We start from the raw sequence: 24,498 nt of genomic DNA, 5'->3' as shown, positions 1-24,498 counted from the left end.
ATCAATATTAGTCATGCTAAAAAAATTATGGGAAGATTTCAAATGGATACATTGTGTGTGTGTCTGTGTCTGGGAGCTCTCATACCACAAGGGCTCACTTTATCTGAATATAGTTTGCCATCTCTATGTCTATCCTACATTCATTTTCTAGCATTTAACTCCAGAATACTGCAGATGCTTCCCCACAATCCTTCTAACTCTTAAATAGAAAACAGATTTCAAAATTTGAACACGTATTATAACTCAGAAACCAAGCAGGCAAACAGACTGTAGTATCATCTTTCTATTTGAGTTAAAACAGCATTCAGGAGTGAGCAATCTGACAATTAGGCATTCCTGGTTTTAATTTAAATGGTTTGATTCTGTCCGTAATTGAGAAGATTGCTGTAGTTCATCATATCTATTTCAGAGCTGTGCTTCTCTTTGGTGACTAAATCACTTTCTCCAGCCAACATTTTCCCTCCTTCGTGTTTGACACTGCAACAAAAACAGTGATTTTCACTTTGCTAATCTGCCAATTTGATAATTCTCACAAAAAACCCTGTGGCCTTACCCTGCCTTTCAGCAGGATTAAAGATATTAGCAGAATGCCATAGTGAATTCTGCTATTACTAGATCTAATGCAGTACTTGCACTCATATACTATGAGTATTAAAGCACAAATAGTTTAAACTATCACACTTAATTCACGTGATTAAAAAAATTAATCATGATAAAAAAATTAATCACAATTAATCACAGTTTTAATTCACTATTAAACAATAATAGAATACCAATAGAAATTTATTAAATATTTTTGGATTTTTTCTACATTTTCTAATGTATTGATTTCAGTTACAACACAGAATACAAAGTGTATAGTTATCACTTTATATTATTATTTTTATTACATATTTGCACTGTAAAAATTATAAAATAAATACTATTTCTCAATTCACCTCATACAAGTACTGTAGTACAATCACTTTATGACAGTGAAACTTAAAAAAAAAATTTGTTATATAACTGCATTCAAAATAAAACAATGCAAAACTTATAGAGTCTGCGAGTTTACTCAGTTCTACTTCTTGTTTAGCCAATCGCTCAGACTGACAAGTTTGTTTACATTTACAGGTTTCAGAGTAGCAGCCGTATTAATCTGTATCCACAAAAAGAACAGGAGTACTTGTGGCATCTTAGAGACTAACACAATTATTTGAGCATAAGCTTTTGTGGGCTACAGCCCACTTCATCATAAGCATAGAATGGAACATATAGTAAGAAGATATATAACATACAGAGAACATGAAAAGTGGAAGTAGCCCTACCAACTGTAAGAGGCTAATTAATTAAGATGAGCTACTAGCAGCAGGAGAAAAAAAAAACTTCTGTAGTGATAAGATGGCCCATTTTAGACAGTTGACGAGAAGGTGTATATGTAATGATCTATTTATATAAGATACTAAATATTAACTTTTAAATTTATCTGACCTATTTTTTAAAATGTATAGATAGGGGAGATACTGCCCACAAAATTGGCTCATTAATCCAATCTGAGAGGTTCAAAATTAATAGAGAATAATGAAATACGATAGAGGATTTATTTTTTTTTGTTACAACTTATTTTGAAGGTAGTGTACATTTAAGTAACTTGCTCGCTCAGCTTAGTTAGGCTTTTATGTGTTAACAAATTGTTCTTTACTCTCCCCAATTCTACATTTGGGGCCTGATCCTTCAAGGGGATTTAGGGCTTGTGGTCACCGAAGTCAGTGGCAAAACTCCCATTGACTTCACTGGTGTAGGATCAGGTGTTTAGACTGGGATAAGACAAAGTCTTAATGATAACGCATTAATTTATTTTTGCTCTGCATATTTTAGGCTGTGGGATTTCATCAGCCAGGCAGCATCAGAATTGCTTCCACCCCTACTAGAGTGGATGAATTCAAGTACCAAATGACACGAGCTCGTTGGCATCCAACAGAGCAGTATCTTATTGGGCCTGAGAGAATACAAGAGCTGTTTCCCATATTGAACATGGAAAAGGTAAAGAATAAAATGTTGTGAAAACAACTTTCCTTGAGGTTAAATGTTGGACTTCCAAAGATATACTGTAAATCCAGGGCCTGATTCTCTTGTGCACTAAGGCCCTTAGCATAAAGGGTTTCGGCTCAAGCAATGTAAAGGGGCTTAGTGTAAATGAGAATGAGTCACCTCCCCATGTGATTCTATTAGGGCAACATTAACAAAATCCTCTGGGGGAGTTTCTATTGTATGGGAGAGTAAATTCAGGAAGAAAGAGAAACACAGAGCCTGTTCAGGATACAGAGCTGAAACTCAGATCCAAGTATTCTAAGAGAAAGCTCAGCAAAGGCAAATAGAGTTAATGTTGGCATACTGTTTCTGTTCTAAACTCCCTTATCTAATTGCTCAGAATTAGGCTTAGCAGAATTTGATTTTCACTTTTTTATAATTTTGCTGGATAATATGAATGTTTATTTTTGAGCAATTTTTATTTTTATCAATTTAAATTTTCACAGTTGCAGGAAATTGGGAGGCATCTGACAGTTGGGGGCATCTGACAGTTGGGGGTGGCTGACAGCAGACACTGAGATTTTAAAAGCTACAGCTTTATAACTGTGAAAACACAAATTGTCAACATCACGTGTCAAAATATACAAAGTAAAAATCTTTAAATCAAACCCTAATAAGTTCTCAAGCAGCACTTTTCTTTCTTTGCCATCTGTACATTTCTGTTATTATCAGTGGAAATATTTTTGTATTTGTATGGTGAAATCAGTGTTTACTGACATTTAGTGATAAAAAAATCTAATCCTCCCAAGACCACTCATAATGAAGCAGTGCTGTCATGGAGTAGGATATGAGATTGATACTGGAAACCAAGAGCCAGAGTGGAGGCACAGGGATTCTGTATGGATGGCTTCCTTCAGGTACCTTTGGGATTTTCACAGATCCTAGGGATCCATTGGACTTGTGAGCAAGAACTGCAGTCCATTCTGTAGAAGCAAAATCATTTTTCTAGTGGAACAATTAACAGGGAATTCCATGAGGTGAATTTTGCAAAGATTTCCTCTGATTAACTCCCTCCCTGCTAGTTTTCCCATGAGAGGGGTTTATCAGGGCCATTATTTTAATTTTTAAAATGTGGTAAATGTTTTAACAACTACCATAGATTTTCATGGGATGAGAAATGATCATACTCATTTTAAAATGTGCAAATGATCTAAACCTTCTGAATGTTACTACTTATGGTGAATTGTCTGAAACCCTTTATGAGATTTTTGGAAGACATTTGACACATTCAGTTCATTTGCGTTTCTTTCTGAAATCTTCATCCTTGGCCTCTATCTCTATAATCACAGATAGATTCTGATGCTGGAGAATCACACTTCCATAGGACAATTACAGAGTTAGCCCGTTGAAGTCTTGATAATATAATATGCTTTTAAAATTGGTTTTCAGTTGACTCAAGAAATTCAGTTTCATATGAGAGGCAATGAAAGCAGCAAATTTAATCTGAATTAATCTTGTGTGATCCACTTAGGTTTTAGCTGGCCTGTATAACCCTGGAGATGGTCATATTGATCCCTATTCTCTCACTATGGCCTTGGCTGCAGGAGCCAGGAAATATGGTGCCCTGTTAAATTACCCAGTCCAAGTGACAAATCTGAGCCCTAGATCAGATGGGACCTGGGAAGTTGAAACTCCACATGGAATAATTAGAACAAACAGAATTGTGAATACAGCAGGTAAGAATTTAAAATATACTTTGATACCTTTTAAAGTTTAAAAAATTACTGGTATAAGATATAGTAACTCAGATTCAGCAGTAGTACTCTACTATTTGTCTTGTAGTAATGTGTGCAATATGTTTTCCAGTAACTCTCTAGTTCCTGCTGAACCCATAAAACCCATGATTTGGTATCAGGCTGTCCTGATTTTTTTAATGGGCTCTTGCCTCACAGTAGTATTGTGGAAACTGAGTGCTTAGTGGAAGAAATACCTTTCAATTATCCATGACTAGACATTATTATTATTTATTATTTGTACAGAACAAAAACATTAATAATATTTCTTTTCTCTCTCTTTCTCTGGTTTGTCTCCAACAAAAGACTAGGGGTCAGATTATCCCATTAGCTTTTACAAGACGATCTGGTGGTCTGGTTTGGGGTGGCTGGAAGGGATAAAATGCTACCTCTGCAGTATAGTCCCCTCTCCTTAAAATTATGGAACACACATGGGTGCTCCTTGGAAAACAAGCTGGAATGATCAAACGGGGGTGGGGCAGGGAGTGAAGGGCTGGCTGCTCTCTATTATATCTTTCCTCAGAGACCTATTGTGGTGCAGCAAATAAGATAAAACTGATCCTTTCAGTTTTATCTTACTCTGTGTTGCCTTCAGATGTGAAACTGCATTCCCATATCCCTGAAGGGGAGGATTTTTACTGTTTGACTGGTAGGTTAAACGTCCCCTTTTTAACAATATATTTTTATGCTCCATAAATATTAAGTTAAAATGATTTGTATTTATTTTCCTCTGTATGTAATTTTTAACATTCATTGTATTAAGTATTACTTATTTGGTATTAAGCAGTATGTAAAAAACTCCCCTTATTATATGCAGGTAGTAACATGGCATTTTTTTAGTATAATTGCACAATCCTTCCCATTATAAGACCCTATGTTCGGTTGCTTCTAATTTTGCCAACCGTTAACCTTTGGACTGAAATTTTCCATGCCTAGTGGCTGTTTCAGGTTGATTTTATTTTATTTTTTTTAATTTCTGCCAAAACTGTTCAGCCATTTCAAAGAACAAGGCTAGGGAAAAATAAATTGTTTTGACCATGTTAAATTCTTGAGACCTTGAACAGTTCTAGTGCCCCCATTCTTTGAAGAAGAAACTTTTAAATTTGGCAGGGAGTGACCCCTGTGTTAGGGATGTGCCTTTTGCCTGTGAAAATCCACCCAAATTTGGCCAAGTTATAAGCCTTTGAAAAATGTTCAGTAGAGACTTACTAGAGTTTAACAGGTAAAATCTCCAAAGATTTCATCCTTAAAGTGTGCCTGAACCTCTCACAGATCCTAGTGCTGACCAGACCGCATATGCATCAAACTAAGGCTATAGGGACTCAGAAGGACTGGTTCCAGCTGCTCAGGCCAGGGTGGGACTAGACTAGGGTGACCATATGCCCGTTTTGCCTGGGACAGTCCCTTTTTGAAGCCCTATCCTGATCACGTCGGCAAGAGCAAATGAGACAACTGCCCACTTCGCAAAAAAAGTGGGGTGCGGTGTGGAGATGGTGAGCAGCGATGCCAGCCTCGCCTTGCAGGGAGGGGAGGCAAGGCTCCGGCAGGGAGCAAGCAGGGTTTCAGCGACCAGCAACCTCAGCCTCATGAGTGGGGGCCTTGAGCAAGTGGCTCAGTTCAGCAGTGTGCAGTAGGGGAGGGCTCATGCCAGCCCCGTGCGGGGGGTGGGGGGGGAGAGACAGGACTCGGGCCAGCGCTGTGCCAGGCATCAGCACTGGAAGAAGGGATAGAGTCCCCACGACCCCCCAGGCCACGTGAAGGAGTGAAGATTGGGATTGAATGAGCAAGGAGAATGGAACTCTGAGAAGGAGCCAGGGATGGGGAGGAGACAAGGGACAAGTTAGAGGGGATGGTGCAGGAGGGGTTAAGCCTGGTGAAAACAGACAGCATTATCTGTGCCCACTAGAGCACACTCTGCCACAGAGCCTGGAATGGAATTCAAGATTCCTGAGTCTCACCATTTTTTCTGCTGTCAGCAAATAACTGTGAAAACCAGTGGTAAAGTGTATGTTTCTAGTGCTTGTCCACACCGAGGATGACAACATACTATTGCTATCAAGTACTCCCTTAGCTTAAGCAGCAGAGGTTTGCTTGATGGATCTAAAAGATTCCAGCCCCACCGATAGCCCATGTGGATGTCATATGATGTCACATGATGGAATTTCTGGTTTTTTTTCTATTTTTTAAAAATCCTATGCAAGTATATACAAGAAAACTGCATTAAAAGAACATTATTAAGGTTGCAAAGACAAGCACTCAAAAGTTTGGATATGCCAGAATTAAGATGTTTCTTGCAACTGCAGTTAGGCCCCATTGTGCACATGCACTATAATAATCTTTAATTCCATTACTGCCTGCTATATTACAGAGGACCATAGACTGCTCTGGGAATGAATTGGAGTTGTATAGTAAATGGGACTGTTTTTGGTAGGACTCTAGCCTCATTTGTTGCAGAAGTTGGAAACTGAAATGAATGAAGTGGGGGATTGCAGGAAAAGAAAGGATAGCCTCATAAATAAGAACACTGAGTGCTGTCGTGGGGAATTGGATTTTATCCTTGCGTCTGTTATAGAATTCCTGTGTGATGTTGGGCAGGTCACTTAAGCCAAACCTCTTAGAGCTGGTCACTATTTTTATGTTCCTCATTTTCTGGTAGCCCAGCTTGAGACCCTGGGGCTTGATTTGCAGAAGTGCTGAGCTCTCACATCTGCACTGAAGTCAACGGGAGCTGTGCTTGAATATATGAATGGCTATACAATGCCAAGTATTCTGCAAAATCAGGTCCTAGATAGCTCAGATTGGACACCCAAAATTGGTAATTTGTTTGTGTTAGTCACACTGTGCATAAGTTCTCCGTCTGTAAATTGGGGATAATACCACACCTCCTCTTCACAGGGATGGTGGGAAGATAAATTAATTAATGTGTGTGAATCACTCAGATACTATAATGATGACCACTACAGAAAAACGGATGAAGAAATTAATAATTCTGTATCTGGAGCAGGGTTTGAATTCATGTAGTAAAGAAAGCCAATGGCCACACTTTGAACAATGAGAAAAAACTTTGGAAGCTGCTCATTAATAGAGCACTATCCATCTTGTGTGTAGTATCTCACTGATGAGCGCACCAGTGCCAAGGCAAACCCTATATTATGAACAGGACTATGCACAGCAAAGAAGTAACAAATTTCCTACTGATTTGCGTAGCTGCAGCCTATGACTCCTGAGAGGCTTTGTCTCTGCCCCAGCAGGAGATGCGACATGGGAAACCAAAGACTGCATCTAAAGTGTACAGAAATTGTGGTATCTCTACACTTCCTGGAGGACTTAGTCTATGCACACTGTGTACTGAATAAGATGGGTCCTGTGAAAAAAATAGTTTCTGATCATCTAATTAGAGACTGTATCATATTTCAGGTTCCACAGACAACCTTGATACTGGTATTTTCTATCTTTTGAGTGCTTGACTTTGCAACTATAATAAGGTTCTTTTAACATAGTTTTCTGTGTAATTGTGTATGGAGCGATGGGACTGCCTACAACAGCATGTGGGCCATCAGCAACTGCTAGTAGCAGAGATGAAACACTACCTGTTTGAGAACCACTGGTCTAACTGATCACCATATTTGGGTTAGGAAGGAATTTTCACCCAAGTCAGATTGGCAAGGATCCTCAGTGTTATTTGCCTTGCTGTGCAGCATGGGACAGGGGTCACTTGCAGGTTTAAACTAGCATAAATGGTGAATTCTCCGTAACATGAAGTCTTTAGACCATTATTTGAGAACTTCAGTAACTCAGCCAAAGGTTAGGAGTCTATTTCAGGAGTGGGTGGGTGAGGTTCTGTGGCAGTGTGCAGGAGGTCAGACTAGATGATCACTATGGTCCCTTCAGACATTAAGTCTATGAGTAAGTAAATGCACATAAACTTGCACAAGGTTATAAAGTTATCTATATCAAGTATCAAGATCACTGGGAATGAAGGTTTCTTCAGGCCTCTGACAAGTTCTGTCCGTCCCTGTGATCCTGTTCTTCCTCCCTTTACCTCTCACTGTGTTCGTTAGAGGATACCATGTTTTCTTCCCTCCCATTCTGTGCTTTTCCAGCTCATCCAGTTCTGCTCCAAAATGGTTTTACTCTTTCTTAATCAAACACATGCAGCCTGGCACTGGAGCTGGATGAAACATGGGATTTCCAGTTTATGGGAAATACTGCTGTTTCAAAATTTGAGTATGGTCTGAACGGGGCCAAAACCAGAATTTTCAAAATTTCCTCCCAACTGGAACTTCCCCAAAAAAATTCATTTAGGAAATACCGACATAGTTATTGTATTTCCGAAACTAAATCTGTTCCCCTGACCTCAACAGCTGCTGAGTGAGACTGTCTGTCATTCTTGGGTAAATGTCATTATTGCCCAAGTAAGTGGCAGGAAACCTATCTGCTGGAATCCTGTCTTTGATTTGCCAAAAGTTCGCTGGACCCGAGATGTTTCCATGAAACCTGTTTGGGTGGTTCTACAAATTGGTTTTTCCCAATAGAACTCTGTTTTCTCAGAACACTTCTGACCAGCTCTTCCTGGCACCTTTGGATCTCTTATATACTCCAGAATCTTTTTCCCTGGCTGTCAAGTTCCAGACTTGCCTTGTCATCATTCTCAGAAGTTTTGAAGGCAGTGGGAGCTGCTGGACGCTCAGCATTTTGGCAATCAAGCCACTTACTTACGTGTCAAACTTCAGGCAACCCATTTTCTAAAAACTTGGCATTAGAGCATATTGATGAAGTATTGCACATTTAATGATTTTCCTTATATTTTATAGTGTGATCGGCATCCTTTTGGTTGTGTTGTCAATTGTCATTATATCCAGCTTCCTCACAACTGCTGTCCAGAACTTATTCTTTGCAAAGCCAATCTGCAGCCTTGTGAAATCTCTTAGGCTTTTCATTTGCTTTGATAACTTATTAAGCAAAGATATGCTTGGCTAAGTCTAATTCTAATGTGTAGCTAAGTGTTCAGCCAAGCACTGAACATTTAAAGTTGATATTGCTTAACATTCTGCGTCAGGGTATGCAACCACTACTATGACCAGTATATGCTATTAACATTCTTTCAGCCAGCATTCACTCTTCATTTCAATCCCAGCCCTTTAAATCATACTGTAATTTTGATGCCAGCCCTGGCTAGACTAGTTGCTAATTCTTTGCACAGCAGGGTTAATCAGAGAGCTGTCTACTCTTTTTTTGTGGTGTGTGGTAGTGCACAGTCAACATTTGCTGTGGAACTGGAATGAACAAGTTTAAACCAACTTGTAGCTGTTCCACTTGTGAGTTTTCTATTTTTAAATAAGCAGGCCCCTAATAAATAATCCCTGACATAAACTAACTGGTGTTGAACTTGCTAAGGAGGCTAGCATTGTATTTATAATAGAGTTATTAATAAAACCTGAAGAAATGGTGATTTTATTTTAGATATGCATACTGCATATACAAATATTTGACCTCACAGCAGTTGTTCCACTTTACAACAGTTTTGGAATGTACTTAGAAATGGAACATTTATTTTTTGAACTGAGTTATTTTTTCTTTTACAATATCTTACCAGATTACCATGCTGTGTAAATTTGCTAAACAATACTAATGCTAAATATTTCACTCTGAGATGTTTTTAATCACTTTGATGTAGAAAAAATTCTAAAGGTATAAATTATGCTTTTGCTTAGCTATCTCTCCCATGAGAAGAGGAGTTTAACATTCAGTTAGAATTTCGTTTCTCAGAGCACACTCTTTCTTTAAGATTTTTTTTTTTTTTGGTTCAGAATTTTTAGCACAGAACCAATGATGGATCCCAGCTGTTGTCCTGGGCTAATTAAGTATGCAATAATTCATTACTGCAGTACTGAATCCTATAGTCAACATAAAAAATAATTAAGTACAATACCTATATAAGTGGATTTAAAAAGTGGTGTTGAATAACTCTGGAGGTTCTGCTTATGATTAACTCCATATCAGTTGTAGTAAAAAATCTAGCATGAGATCATATACAGACAGCTGCATTGTAGTAATATATTTCAGGAATTATCTTCAATTTTAAGAAGCTGTTTACTGCATCTTATAGTGCACATTTTGAAAGGCCTACCAGTTTTGTTTGTTTGCAGAGGAGCAGATACATGTTATGCCATCCATTTGCCCTTCTTGTTCTATTTTTTTGTGAGCAAGTAAATAATAAAAATTATTACAGTTCTGTTCTTAGGAACATCAGTTTGTCTTATTCCAGGATGAGGCCAAACCAGTGAGGGGCTATGTCACCACTTATCCGGAACCTTGGGTGTTTCACAATGCTATGCTGTTGTAGCTCCCAACCTAGGCTGCTTACAAACAGCCGAACAGCAGGCAGGTCACCACCCTGAGTGTCTGTGAATAGCTGCAGCCCTGGTCCCGCAGCTCTGACCCCCAGCAGCCTTCCAGCAGTACACCAGCCACACTCTGGCTTCCCCCAGGCTTGGTTACTATGTGCAGGGTGCCCTAACACACTCTCAGTCCTGAATTTTCCCAAAACCTGTGTTCTGCACTTACCAGCCCTCTCCTGGACAGTTCAGACTTTTAAGGTTTGTTGCTCCTGTACATAATCAATATTCAACAGTTTGGTCCTTTATATGGAGTTACAAAAAGTTCAGTTTAAACACAGCACTTGGTTTAGATTAAAAAATAAAACAAGTTTATTAACAAAAGAAGATAGGATTTTAAGTGAATTAAGTATAGGAGATAAAGTTAGAAATGGTTACAAGCAAATAAAGTGCAAAAACATTAAAGTCTAAAACTTAATTGAGCAAGTGTTGATTCAAGGCTTCGCTTAAGATAGCCTTTCTGACCTACAGTCTTCCAGGAAGATGACGACTGACTTTTTCTTTCATTAGGATCACACCCAGAATCCCAAAGGTGCTGGTGCCTTTGTCTTCTTAGGTGAAAGAGAGAGAAAGCGTGAAGTTTTCTGCCCCTTTGATTTATAGTCCAGTGAACCCTTGAATGGATTCTTCTGATTATCCCTCAAAGCAAAGTTTATTCAATCAGTAAAGAAAGTGACATGGAGTCTGGTAGTGAATGGGACTCCATGCTCTTCTTACCACCTGTGTTTTCTGAAATGCAAATTGCTTTGTCTCCTGCTGTCTCCTCCACCTGCTGTCTTGAGTACCCTGTTTACTACTTATATTTAAATTGAGGTAAAAACACATTCCTATTTAGGATAGATATGTTTAACAACCTTTACCTCGGCGGGGGTGTGGTTTTGTGTATGTGATAACATCATACAGGAGGGATTTCATAACTTTACATGTAATGCTACATACATACATATCGCCATGATGTTATGACCAGCACATTGTTAGTTTTTAAATGAACATCATAAGGGCATATTTTGGCCGAGATTATTACAGTAGTATGTACGGTGTGGATAGAGAGGTGCTTTCGATCATACAGTATTTTCACAATATCTCCCTGAGTCCAAGTAATTTTGGTGGAAAAACTACGTGGGATACTAAAGATGGGATTATTGTCATCGTCTTTCTGTTCTTCTGTATGTATTACCAGGGGTTCATACCTTAAACTACTCTTATTCACAGGGGATTTGAAAATCCTGATGTTAGCAGACTCCACAGATCCACTACTTCCAGACTGATTTTGTGCTAGTTTACTTTGTTCCATGGCATATGCCCCACTCACAGCCCCCATATTATAATCATGCAAAACAACGTTAAGTAATAGAGTTTTGTGAGAATATAAAAAGAGATATGGGTTGTATCATAGGAATTAGCACCGTGAAACAGAGTAAGATCCACATACCCCATTATCCTGTTTCCAACAGTGGCCTGTACCAAAGCTTCTTTAAAAGACCCTTCTAAAAACAATTTTTATCCTGTCTCATATAACTGTGTATGTTTTCATTACCGTATAAATGTCTAACCTTTTAATTCCTACTAAGGTCATGGCTCAATTATATCTTGTGGCAATGAATTGCATAGGTCTATTATGTATTCTGTAAAGAAAATATTTCCTTTCAAGAATTTTAAATTTCTTGCCTTTTCTTGTATTATAAAGAGAGTATAAGTAGGCACAACTGATTTATCTCTTGTGTACCATTCCTATTCTGAATACCATTTTTTGTTTCACCTCTTATTTATGACTTCTCTAAACAGTGGTAGTCTTTTCAGTCTTTTCTTCACAAAAGTGTTCTATGCCTCTATCCATTTTTGCTACTTGTCTTTGAATGCCTTTTCCCCCCCTTTACATTTTTTAAAAAGAGACGGTGAGCGGAACTGAATAAATTATTCCAAATGAGGATGGTTTATATAAAGGCAGTATAATATCCTCTTTATTATTTTTTATCACATCCTTGTGCATGCTAATGTTACTTTCTTTTTTGACTTCCTGTGTGCACTGATCAAAGATTTTCATTCAGTGGTCCTCACAAGTGCCCAGGCTTTTTCTGAAGTGGTTACAGTTAATTTAAAACACTGTATGAATGGTACAGATTATTCTTTCCACTGTGCATTATCTTGCATTTGTCAGCATTGAATTACATATGTCAGTATGCTGCTCATCCACATACCATGTAGCTTCTTTAGGCCACTGGGAAGATCTGCGTAGCCTTCTGTATTCTTAACAAACATAAAAAATGCTGAATTCCAATGATCCCTAACCAGCAGAAGGCAAAAGAGACTTGTGGCTGCTTTAAGTTGTACCAAGGGCCTTTGAAACCCCAAGAATCAAGGGAGTGTGAAGATGACATAGCCACCTTTGATGAATCCCTTGGGTTGTAGGCATATTTGCAGTATTTTGGGGTGCACATTGTTGGGATTCTTTCCAAGACCTTTTCCACTAGGCTTATCAAGAACACCTTGTCCAGTTCTGGGACAACACTTCATCTAGTCCTCTGGGATCCAAAGCACTCAGTTTGACTCCCCATTCTGTCACTCAGTTTCCTTTATTTGGCATACAGCAATGTTGCGCTGAGCTGATCAAACTCAAATGCAGAGAGATGAATGGAGGGTACGTCACAGCTCCCAAGTTACACAGAAACCCTCTCTCTTACATACATTTACACATCTCATGGCATTTACTGTACATTACATCGCACATTTTTTGATTGGATTGGTTTCTTTGCAGGAACCAATCCCAGCACAACACGCTCTCTCCATACATTGCCCATGCTCAACCTATTATTTATCTCATGTCTACTGTCACGCTGTGCAGAGTGGCTCATGACTGTGAGGGCCTACCTCAGGCATACTGTCAAAAACACAGCAGACATCCCGAATTGGTGGTATGTTCTATAATTAGATTTCACAAGCCAGTAACAGATGTGAACCCCTGGATCCCTAATATCAGCCTCACCATGGAGTCACAGACAGCCCCCTTAGATTCTCCAGTCTATCTTGCCACCCATGCAAGCTGGATTTAGTGATAAATGGTCACCTACACCAAAAACCACAAAATATTCAGGTTGCTTCCAGTCCCAAGAGAGCAGTCACTTACCCCAGATCAGTCGGTATCCTAGATCTTACACCACAGACAACACCTGTAGCCAATCCCTCTAATAAAATATTTTAAGGTTTATTAACAAGGAAAAAGAAATAAGGGAGTTATTTACAGGTTAAAGTAAGCAAACATATACACACAGATCTAAATCCCAAGAGTGATAGCATTATAGTAATCTGTCTATTCAAAATAGCTTTCCGGGCAGATGCAAGGGGTAACCTTTATTTTGAGTCTGATCAGCTCAGTGTAGCATTACTGTATGCCAAATAAAGGTTACCTGAGTGACAAAATCCATTCACTGAAATTAATGTTCACATATAGCATGGTTATTTATTGTGTTTCTTAGGCTTCTGGGCTCGTGAAATAGGCACAATGATTGGACTGCACCATCCCCTCATACCTGTTCATCATCAGTATGTTGTCACATCAACTATCCCTGAAGTGAAAGCCCTGAAAATGGAATTGCCTGTGCTTCGTGACTTAGAAGGATCATATTATCTAAGACAGGAAAGGGATGGGCTTTTATTTGGTCCATATGAAAGTCAGGAGAAAATGAAACTACAGGAGTCATGGGTAACAAATGGAGTCCCACCAGGTAATTAAAAAAAATTATATGTATCTTCAAAGCTTGATAAACTATAGAAAATAGTTTAACAATATAAAGCACAGTAGCATATTTCCCTTTATGACACTTTCTTGTGTGATGAGAAGGGGAAGCTATTGAAAATTTACGTTGCAACATATGCTTTTTTTGCATATCTTTCAAAATATGACTACAGCCTCTGAAACTGAACAGAAATAACAAGCTGAACACTAAGGCAGACTATTGTATATATGAATTAAATAGATCCATAAAAACAAATGGCTTTGACCAGCATTAGAAAAGTCTCCTGTACCTGTCTATCTCCTTCCTGCTTCAGTGCTGAGACTTTGTGTCGTTAATGATAATAATCAGACCTATCTCTTACATAGCGTTTCTCATCAGTAGATCTCAAAATGCTTTACCATTGCGAATAATAGCATTATCCCAATTTTACCGATGGGGAAACGGAGGCATAGATAAGTAAATGACTTGCCCAAGGTCATCCAAAAGGTCAGTGACAGAGCCAAGAATAGAGTCCAAGGCCAAGTCTGCAGTAGAGACCTATATTGGTATAGCTGCATCGCTCAGGGGTGTGAAAAATCCACCCTCTTGAGAGACACAGTTCTACCGACCTAAGTGCGGGGCAGAAAGAGCTATGTCGAGAGGAGAAGCTATCGCAGAGGTGGATTAACTACGCCAACAGGAGAAGCTGTCCTGTCAGCATAGTAGTGTCTTCGGTGCAGCTGTACCGCTATAGCGCTGTACTTGAAGACAAGCCCCAAGTCTCCTGAGTCCTAGTCCAGTGCCTGAAATGCTAGGCTGCACTGCTTCCCCTTAGATCAAGAAAAGTAAAATAAATTTTAAATACAGTTGCCCTCAGTTTATGCTTTTCTTAAAAGGAAGTGGAGTTTTGTGATGTAAAAATATAAAGGTATGGATATTACAGACTGATGAATTACATATCTGCTATTGCTTATAGACAGATATATTTAAAACAAATATTTACAGTTTATTACAAATATATATATTAATCAAATATTTGTGCAGGTTTTGGAAGGAACTTTTTGAGTCTGATTTAGACAGAATAATGGATTCATATTGAGGCTGCAATGGCAATGGTGCCAGTCCTGAAACAAGCAGACATCATTAACACAGTTGCTTGGTCCTATCACATATTCTCCAGACATTCTTCCTATGGTTGGACCGCATCAGGGTGTCAGAAATTACTGGGTAGCAATTGGCTTTGGGTGAGTAAATTCATCACACCATTAACTTTTGTCCATCATGTATTAAAGTAAAGCTAATTAAATTGCATTCAACTTCAGCATCACGACCTTGTTTTTTTAAATATACTGGACGCTACCCTGTGCCCACAAGTGACCTCAGCCATCTGATCATGTGCATCATATATTTGGCATATATTTGTCACCACTCCCACCATCCTGTGGCTCTTTCTCACCAAGCTCTTTTTCTGTTCTTGCTCCTTTTCTTCTGCAACGTGAAACAGTTAACCACAAGGCAACAATATATTGGCCTTGTGGACCTGCAGGAAATGAGTAGTGTTTAAAATACTGTGTGCACCAAGATAGAATCTTGTCAGCACTCTTTCTTAGTATACATCTTTCAGTTTATTTGTGCAAATAACTTTGGGCCATATTGGGTATGTCTACACAGAATTAAATACCCACGGCTGACCTGGGCCAACTGATTCAGCCTCCTGGGGCTTGGACTGCGGGGCTGTAAAATTGTTGTGTACGCATTCAGGCTTGGGCTGGAGCCTGAGCTCTGGGACTCCATGAGTGGGGAGTGTCCCAGAGCCAGCTCCAGCCCGAGCCCAAACATCTACACAGCAATTTTTAGCCCTGCATCTCAAGCCTCGTAAGCCCAAACCAGCTGACCCAAGCTCGCTGCAGCCATGCCACAGCTCTTTTATTCCAGTGTAGAAGTACTCATTGTCTTCTCAACGGGCTCGTTTGCAAATGCAAACGATTGTGCAATTCCAGTTGTGGCAAGGATGAGTGGAAGAAAGGAAGCTTAACATTTGAGGTGCCGAATGGAATGTAATATGTTTTGTGGAGAGGGTTGAAGTACTAAGCAGAGTGTACTAAATGGTATTGGGAGTTGTAGAAGGGGTGTGCCAGGTTAGAGTCCTGGGGATGCCAGAGGTTGAGAAGATGGATACTGTAGGTGAGTGTTGGATGTTAAGGTAGGTGGTGTATACTGGGAGAAGATAGTGTTTGAGGACATTTGGGTGGTACTGCTCATTCTTTCTCATTGAGCTATTCTTACATTAACCATGGTCTACAATTTATTCACACTAAATTCTTTGCCACATTCAGTTACCTCAGCTGATAGAATCATAGAATATCAGGGTTGGAAGGGACCTCAGGAGGTCATCTAGTCCAAACCCCTGCTCAAGGCAGGACCAATCAGATAAATTTTTGCCCCAGATCCCTAAATGGCCCCCTCAAGGATTGAGCTCACAACACTGGGTTTAGCAGGCCAATGCTCAAATCACTGAGCTATCCCTCCCCCCATTGTGCCAAGATGAATGGATAATTGCCTAATCGTCTGATCAGAATCCAGTAAGGCCTTATCCACTTTTTCTTCACTTTACAAACCCTCATATATAAACTATATAAGAGATTAAGATGCTTTCCCAGGCTCTCAAATAAAATTGATTGATCATTTTGAATTGAATGATTAAGTATACTTGCTGTTTGAATTTAAGAGGTTTTAAAAATTTCACCTTTTAACTACACACTTAATATTCTTAACTAAAGCACTGGGTTCCAGAAAAGACTGCTTTGTTACATTAATTGCATTGCCTGTGGGCCCTTTTCTCCTCCCATAGAAGTGATTTCTGTGGGAATAGGATTAAGGTCTATATTGGACTGACTGGAGACAGCAGAGAGGATTTTATTCCTATTATAAACTTAATTTTAAAAAAAGTATACATTTGTTTAGCTTCTGAATGTTATGATCCAAGGTTTAATGAGGATATTGATGAGACGAGGTATCTGTATTTCAGGGGTCATTGACACTCCACCATCCCCTAGCAGAACACTATAGAAGCAGATGTTTCTACGTATGATGTAATTTTGTGTGTACATTGTGTGTAGTCTTTATCTCAGAGGTCCCAGTCAGAACATTGTGATTGAAGTCCTAGTGAATGTGTGTGGTTTTTATGTAATCATTTATTATTTGTTTTACACCAACAGCTTGCTGTGCACTTTAATGCGTAGACAGGTTAATAATTATTAGGGGTCGGACTGCTATTGCTACATATTATTAAATTGCCAGATACTTCCCATTATAAGACCTAGTTTTCATTTTTTTATAACTTTGCCAAACTTTAACCAGGCAGCCTTGAAATTTTCTGTCATAAGTGTCTGCCTTAGGCTGAATAAGTTTCAGCTAAAACATTTCAGCTGTTTCTGAGAACAAGGCTCAGGAAAAATATATTGATTGGCCAATGTTAAAAAATTTCTGGTGCTCTTTTGTTTGAAAAGATCTAGAGCCTCCATGCTTTGGAATAGGGACTTGAAATTGGCAGAAGGGTGGCCCTTTGTGTCAAGGATGTGCATTTTGTCATCTCTGTGAAATTCATCCAAACTTGTCCAAGTTATTAGCCTGAGAAAAATCACTGATCACATATGCTTAATAGAGAATTGTGGGACATTCATTACAGAAATCTCTGAAGATTCTATCCATATAGGAATGCTCCAGCCTTAGGCTGAGGAGGAATCTCTCTGCAATGGCAGCTCTGGCATGCTGTGGGCTGGGTTCAGTCTAGGCGCTGGAAGTGAGAGCAAGGAGCTTGCCTCTCTCGTGTTTTCAAACTGTTACTTGGGCAGTGTAATGAGGAAGCTGCCTGATTGAAATTCATAGGTGACGAGAGCTGGATGGGGAGTGGATGGGACAAGAGTCTGTGGAGGAGAGGTTGGGGTATGTGGACTGAGACTGGAGGCTGGGCGGGAAATTGGAAACTTGGAGTTGAGGGAAGAAATGGGACAAGCTGAGTAAAGAGCATGGGACTGGAAGCCAGCGGACAGAGGAGCCTGGAGCTGGTTGGCAAGCAGAGTAAGGACTGGAAACCAGTGGGGTGGGGGAAGGGGAAGGGAGAGGAGACATCTCTGACCAGGAGCAGAGATTTGTGGGGAGAAACTGACACTGGCTGTGCAAAAATACAGGAACCAGCGGACAGGGTGAGGGTTTTTCTTTTGTCTCTGGGGCAGGCAATAAAACTACCAGAATAGAACTGCTTCCTGTAACCTCAAAGCTACAGCTATGAGAGGCAGCTAACTTAGGCCATGTCTACATCTAAAATTTTGCAGCGCTGGTTGTTACAGCTGTATTAGTACAGCTGTATAGGGCCAGCGCTGCAGAGTGGCCACACTTACAGCAACCAGCGCTGCAAGTGGTGTTAGATGTGGCCACACTGCAGCGCTGTTGGGCGGCTTCAAGGGGGTTCCGGGACCGAGAGAGCAAACGGGGAAAGGAAACCAGCTTCGCCGCGGTTTGCTCTCTCGGTCCCGGAGCCAGCCAGCAAACTGCAGGAAGGAGACCTGCTTGCTCGGGGTTCCGGGACCGAGAGAGCAAACCGGGGGAACGCCGCGGGTTGCTCTCTCGGTCCCGGAGCCAGCCAGCAAACCGCAGGGAAGGAGACCTGCTTGCTCGGGGTTCCGGGACCGAGAGAGCAAACCGGGGAACGCCGCGGTTTGCTCTCTCGGTCCCGGAGCCAGCCAGCAAACCCGCGGGGAAGGAGACCTGCTTGCTCGGGGTTCCGGGACCGAGAGAGCAAACCGGGGAAAGGAAACCAGCTTCGCCGCGGTTTGCTCTCTCGGTCCCGGAACCCCGAGCAAGCAGGTCTCCTTCCCCGCGGTTTGCTGGCTGGCTCCGGGAACGCGAGAGCAAAACGGGAAAGGGGAAACCAGGCTTCGCCGCGGTTGCTCTCTCGGTCCCGGAGCCAGCCAGCAAACGCAGGGAAGGAGACCTGCTGCTCGGGTTCGGGACCGAGAAGAGCAAACCGGGAACGCCGCGGTTTGCTCTCTCGGTCCCGGAGCACAGCCAGCAACGCGGGGAAGGAGACCTGCTTGCTCGGGGTTCCGGGACGAGAGAGCAAACCGGGAACGCCGCGGTTTGCTCTCTCGGTCCCGGAGCCAGCCAGCAAAACCGCGGGGAAGGAGACCTGCTTGCTCGGGGTTCCGGGACCGAGAGAGCAAACCGGGAAAGGAAACCAGCTTCGCCGCGGGTTTGCTCTCTCGGGTCCCGGAACCCGAGCAAGCAGGTCTCCTTCCCCGCGGTTTGCTGGCTGGCTCCGGGAACGCGAGAGCAAACCGGGAAAGGAAACCAGCTTCGCCGCGGTTTGCTCTCTCGGTCCCGGAGCCAGCCAGCAAACCGCAGGGAAGGAGACCTGCTTGCTCGGGGTTCCGGGACCGAGAGAGCAAACCGGGAACGCCGCGGTTTGCTCTCTCGGTCCCGGAGCCAGCCAGCAAACCGCGGGGAAGGAGACCTGCTTGCTCGGGGTTCCGGGACCGAGAGAGCAAACCGCGGCGAAGCTGGTTTCCTTTCCCGGTTTGCTCTCTCGGTCCCGGAACCCCGAGCAAGCAGGTCTCCTTCCCCGCGGTTTGCTGGCTGGCTCCGGGACCGAGAGAGCAAACCGCGGCGTTCCCGGTTTGCTCTCTCGGTCCCGGAACCCCGAGCAAGCAGGTCTCCTTCCCGCGGTTTGCTGGCTGGCTCCGGGACCGAGAGAGCAAACCGCGGCGTTCCCGGTTTGCTCTCTCGGTCCCGGAACCCCGAGCAAGCAGGTCTCCTTCCCTGCGGTTTGCTGGCTGGCTCCGGGACCGAGAGGGCAAACCGGGAAAGGAAACCAGCTGATTACCAGAGGCTTCTCCTTCCACGGAGGTCAAGAAAAGCGCTGGTGAGTGTCTACATTGCATTACCAGCGCTGGATCACCAGCGCTGGATCCTCTACACCCGAGACAAAACGGGAGTACGGCCAGCGCTGCAAAGAGGGAGTTGCAGCGCTGGTGATGCCCTGCAGATGTGGACACTCTCAAAGTGCAGCGCTGTAACTCCTCACCAGCGCTGCAACTTTCTGATGTAGACAAGCCCTTAGTTGCTCAAAATGGAAATAACGGTGGCTTTGAGTAATTCCTAGACAAAACATTACCAAACAGTGCAAAGAGAATTTGTAATAGTTGATGCCTTTGTTGAAAAATTATTTCAAATGACTCAATATTGGAGGATTGTTTGTTTTAAAGATATGGCATTATCCATGCTGGAGGTGTCGGAAAGTATCTCAGTGATTGGATCCTAGATGGGGAGCCTCCTTTTGACCTGATAGAATTAGATCCCAATCGCTATGGAAAATGGTCCACCACCCAATACAGCAACAAAAGCAAGAGAGTCTTATGGATTTAACAACATTGGTAAGAAGATAATTATAAAGCATTTTTCATATCCTGAAATATAGGACTTTTGCATTTGTGTAAAACAATCTCCTTTCTTTTGTTGTGGATCAACAGAAAGATGGAGCCTGACTCCCCACTGCCTTGCAACTGGTGTAGTCACTTAGGCCTAGATGCACAAAAGGAATTAAGTGCCTCAGTCCCTGCTGATGCACAAAACTGTAGCCAAACCCAATAGGCACCTACATTTTCAGGGTAAAAGTTCCCTGGGTGCCTAAGTGTCTGCCTCTGAGCATGCTCACTGCTGCCTCACTCTAGGCATCTCTCCTGCCTGAGCCCCAGGATGAGTCACAAACCAGGGGAAGATAGGCATTTGGTTGCCTAAATCACATCTGGTACCCAATCCAGTAGGAGCCCTGTGAGCACATCTACTGGATTGGGTCCCTCAGGCAAGTTTACAGAACATTTGGGGTGGGAGGTCTTCCCTCATAACTTTTTGCCCAGTGGTTAGAGTACTCCCCTGGGATGTGGGAGTCCTGGGAGCAGGAGGACTGGATCCTTGGTTTCCCATGTGAGCATACGAACCACCAGGCTATAGAATCATTCTCATGCTTATGCACACTCGCTCACTCTCGGTCTGGCCCAAATGACTCTTCAAGCATTTAGTCAGAGTGCAACAGCTTCAACAGTAGACACTGAATATCCCATGTCCCAAGGGCTAGAGCAGTCACTTGAGAGGTGGCAGGTCCCTGTTCTAATCCCTTCTCCCCTCATGTGAAGAGGGGCTTTGGGGGTCTCCACATCCCAGGTGAGTACACTGAGCACTAGGCTAAAAGTTATAAAGGAGGTTCTTCTCCCCAACCCCAGTCTTTGCTAAACAGAGTAGGCACCTAACTTCAGGTGAGGGTTCACAGCTGAGAACTAGCAGAGATTGGCACTCATCTCTCATTGGCACTGAGAACTAGCAGAGATTGGCACTCATTGGGGGGAGGGATAGCTCAGGGGTTTGAGCGTTGGCCTACTAAACCCAGGGTTGTGAGTTCAATCCCTGAGGGGGCCATTAAGGGAACTGGGGTTAAAAATCTGGGATTGGTCCTGCTTGGAGCAGGGGGTTGGACTAGATGACCTCCTGAGGTCCCTTCCCAACCCTAATAGTCTATGATTCTATGATCTCTGTGAGGTGAGTGGGGCTTAGCACACACCCCTCTGGTCAGCAGCTCCATGCCCATCATGCTGGCTTTTGTGAATGGCATTCTAAGGGTATGTCTACACTGAATGGAAAATTAATAGAAAACATTACCCTTCTGATTTGGTAGCATGAAACCAAATACCTCTAGAACAGAGGTTCTCAAACTGTGGTCCGCGGACCACCAGTGGTCTGCGAGCTCCATTCAGGTGGTCCACAGATAGTTCTCTCTAAGGTGTGCACCTGGGCAGCCGCACACACAAGAATTATGGGCCACCCATCTAATTAGTGGAGCCACGCAGGCATGGCTCCACTAATTAGGTGCCTGACCCTGAAAAAGACACACACGTAAGGTGAGGTGGTGGCCTTGGGGGGAATAGAGGGTAGGTGGGAGGGGGCAGTGGAGTGAGAAGAGGCAGTGGGGGAAATTTGGATGTGCAGGGCTGCGGCAGCCAGAGAAAAAGGCGACTTTCCCAGCTCCAGGGCTACGGCTGCTGAAGAGAGACAGCCCTTCTTCCTAGTCTCAGCTCTGTGGCTGCTGTGCCAGGGTAGAGACCCCTGCACCTCCTTCCCAGCCCCAGCCTGGGGACTGCTGTGGCTGGGGAGGGAGGGCACATCTATCGCATTAGAAAGGTAAGACTGCTGATATTAAAATATGAGTTGTGTGCTTTTATTTATAGAACAAAAAATTTTTATTATTAAGATTTTTTTTTATATAGTGCTTTTATCCAAAGTGCTTTACAGTAGTTAGCTAACAGTACAAACAGCATTTGGAAAGGTCATTAAGTGGTCTGCTGAGACCCTCAGCAATTTTCAAGTGGTCCGCGAAAAAAAAAGTTTGAGAACTATATTAGAAATATTTATTTTAGTCATGCAGTTGCTGACTTTAGTTTAACATGTTTTGCTTTCTTTGTGTATGATATTTTGTATGTCTCTTTTCTTTTTACCATCCTAGTTGGTTATCCTAAAGAAGAAAGGTTTGCTGCGAGACCTACAGAGAGAATCAGTGGGCTTTATGAAGTGCTTAAATCTAAATGCTCAATGGGTTTCCATGCAGGATGGGAGCAACCTCATTGGTTCTACAAGCCTGGAGATGAGATTGGATACAAGTAAATGAACAATTGCCACTTTTGTATTGGTCTGTTGTCCAGAAGTCAAGAGTTGATTGAATCACGATTGATGGGATTCATATACTTTGCAATCAGTTTAGCTAAAGAAGGTCTCAGAAGCAACTGTTGTGGTTTTTTTTGTTTGTTCTGATTTTGTTATCTATATTTTAAAATCTGTTTCATTCTAAAGATACCTAAATTCTAAAGCACACACATAGAATTACACTGTAACTTTACTAACAGCTCTGGATAAGGGGCAGCATGCAGCTGTATTGGCCAGGAACAGACTAGAGAACAAACTGTAACTATAAAGTCACATTTCCTCCCTTACTCCGCACTTGCTCTGCAGGGAGTAAATTATTTCATCTCTTTTCATGGAACTAGCTTACTCCCTCTGTGTAATCAGTGAGTAAAGGTGGCGAGGCCCAGGATCCTCCCCACCCTTTTCTGCTCTCCACTCCCTGCCTGTTTGCTTCCAGTGGGAGGTATCAGGCAAGAAACCCTGTTTTCCCATCTTCAGCTGTAGTCACAATTTGAGCAAGGCTCAGCAGGAAAGTAAGGGGAGCCCTACTCTTCCCTGTGCAGCCAGGTGAAGCCTTCAACAATCTAACCCATAATAAGGACTCAGCAAAGTCAGCAGTAAATTTACCCAAGGTTAATTAATGAAAAACTAGAAATTTTTCTTATACTTTAACTATTCCAACTGGTACACAGTTTCTTTCCAGTTTTGTTTTTGACTCTCATGTTAAATGGATTAATATTTAACCCATTGTTACACTGAGGAAAATAATGGATAAACTACCTAAAATAAGAGAGGCTAGGTTCTAATGCTTTTGAATGACTTGCAAAACAGAAAATTTTGGGAATATATTTTGCCGAATAGATCACAAAATGGCTAGACTGTAAGTAACCACATGTGTATTCTGCGTTTTATGTGTATAAATACTCTGTTTCAGACCCAGTTTTCGGCGCACAAACTGGTTTGAACCTGTGGGTCGTGAATATAAGCAGGTTATGGAAAAAGTTGGTGTGATTGACCTGACACCATTTGGCAAGTTTATTGTCAAAGGGAATGATTCAGTTAAACTGTTGGATCACCTGTTTGCAAATGTCATTCCAAAGGTAAACAGGACTGTAATAATGTTATTAACTTAGGGCCAGGCACACTGGAAGAGTTTCAGAAATGGGAGACAGGGAAATAGAGGCATAATAATATAAACATCTCTGCATTTCATCTCACAGAAAGTTTAAAAAAAACACTAAAGAGGAATTCTCTGGAAATATTTTTGTGTCAAACAAGACCTTTTGCTAGATCAAGACTATACACAGCAGAGATTATATTGGATTAGCGCAGAGTAGTAAACATCTGCTAGACACCTTTGGCAGGCTCGTGGCACACACATCCTTTAGGTACCAAATCCTGCATGCGTTATTCACAGGACTCAATGGGAACAATTGTGTGAATAAGGCAAGCACAATATTTGGCTTTGATGAACAGCAAACTTAAGAAAAAAAATTGACTGAATTTGCATTGGAAATCTATTCTTCAATCAATTTTGGATTGAGAAAGTCTTCTGTAACGTACACATAACACATATTTATAAAAATCTTGACCAAACTTTTATTTCAAGCATCTCATTTTTAATTTCTTTCATATGAAAAATGTGAACTTTCCATTATAAATCAAAATCCTGAGCAGTAGGATATTAATCTTCTACTAATGAGGTTAAAAACAGAAGAAAGAGAAAGAGAGACTCATACTTTCTAATATAAGAGATATGGTTAAAGATTTTTGTATAAACACAAGCGTTTCGTTTTCACATTTTGCACTAAGGACCTGCAAGAGCTCAAAGAATTTATTTTGGAAATGAAATGATTA

General features: G+C 41.7%; 1 protein-coding gene across 1 annotated transcript in view; it reads left to right on the top strand.

Moving 5' to 3' along the window:
* The window catches only part of DMGDH (dimethylglycine dehydrogenase), a 104,684-nt gene that overhangs the window by 35,307 nt on the left and 44,879 nt on the right, over positions 1–24,498 (top strand). The window contains 10 exon segments of the mRNA XM_030566263.1: positions 1,858–2,022; positions 3,542–3,746; positions 13,675–13,923; positions 14,958–15,004; positions 15,006–15,071; positions 15,073–15,158; positions 20,178–20,303; positions 20,305–20,345; positions 22,466–22,619; positions 23,576–23,741. Of these exon segments, the coding sequence (XP_030422123.1) occupies positions 1,858–2,022; positions 3,542–3,746; positions 13,675–13,923; positions 14,958–15,004; positions 15,006–15,071; positions 15,073–15,158; positions 20,178–20,303; positions 20,305–20,345; positions 22,466–22,619; positions 23,576–23,741 (1,305 nt within the window).

This window comes from Gopherus evgoodei, chromosome 6 (assembly GCF_007399415.2).
Source record: "Gopherus evgoodei ecotype Sinaloan lineage chromosome 6, rGopEvg1_v1.p, whole genome shotgun sequence".
NCBI classification, from domain to species: Eukaryota; Metazoa; Chordata; order Testudines; family Testudinidae; genus Gopherus; species Gopherus evgoodei.
The sequence above is the reverse complement of the archived record's forward strand: the minus strand, read 5'-3'. Positions and strand labels throughout refer to the sequence as shown.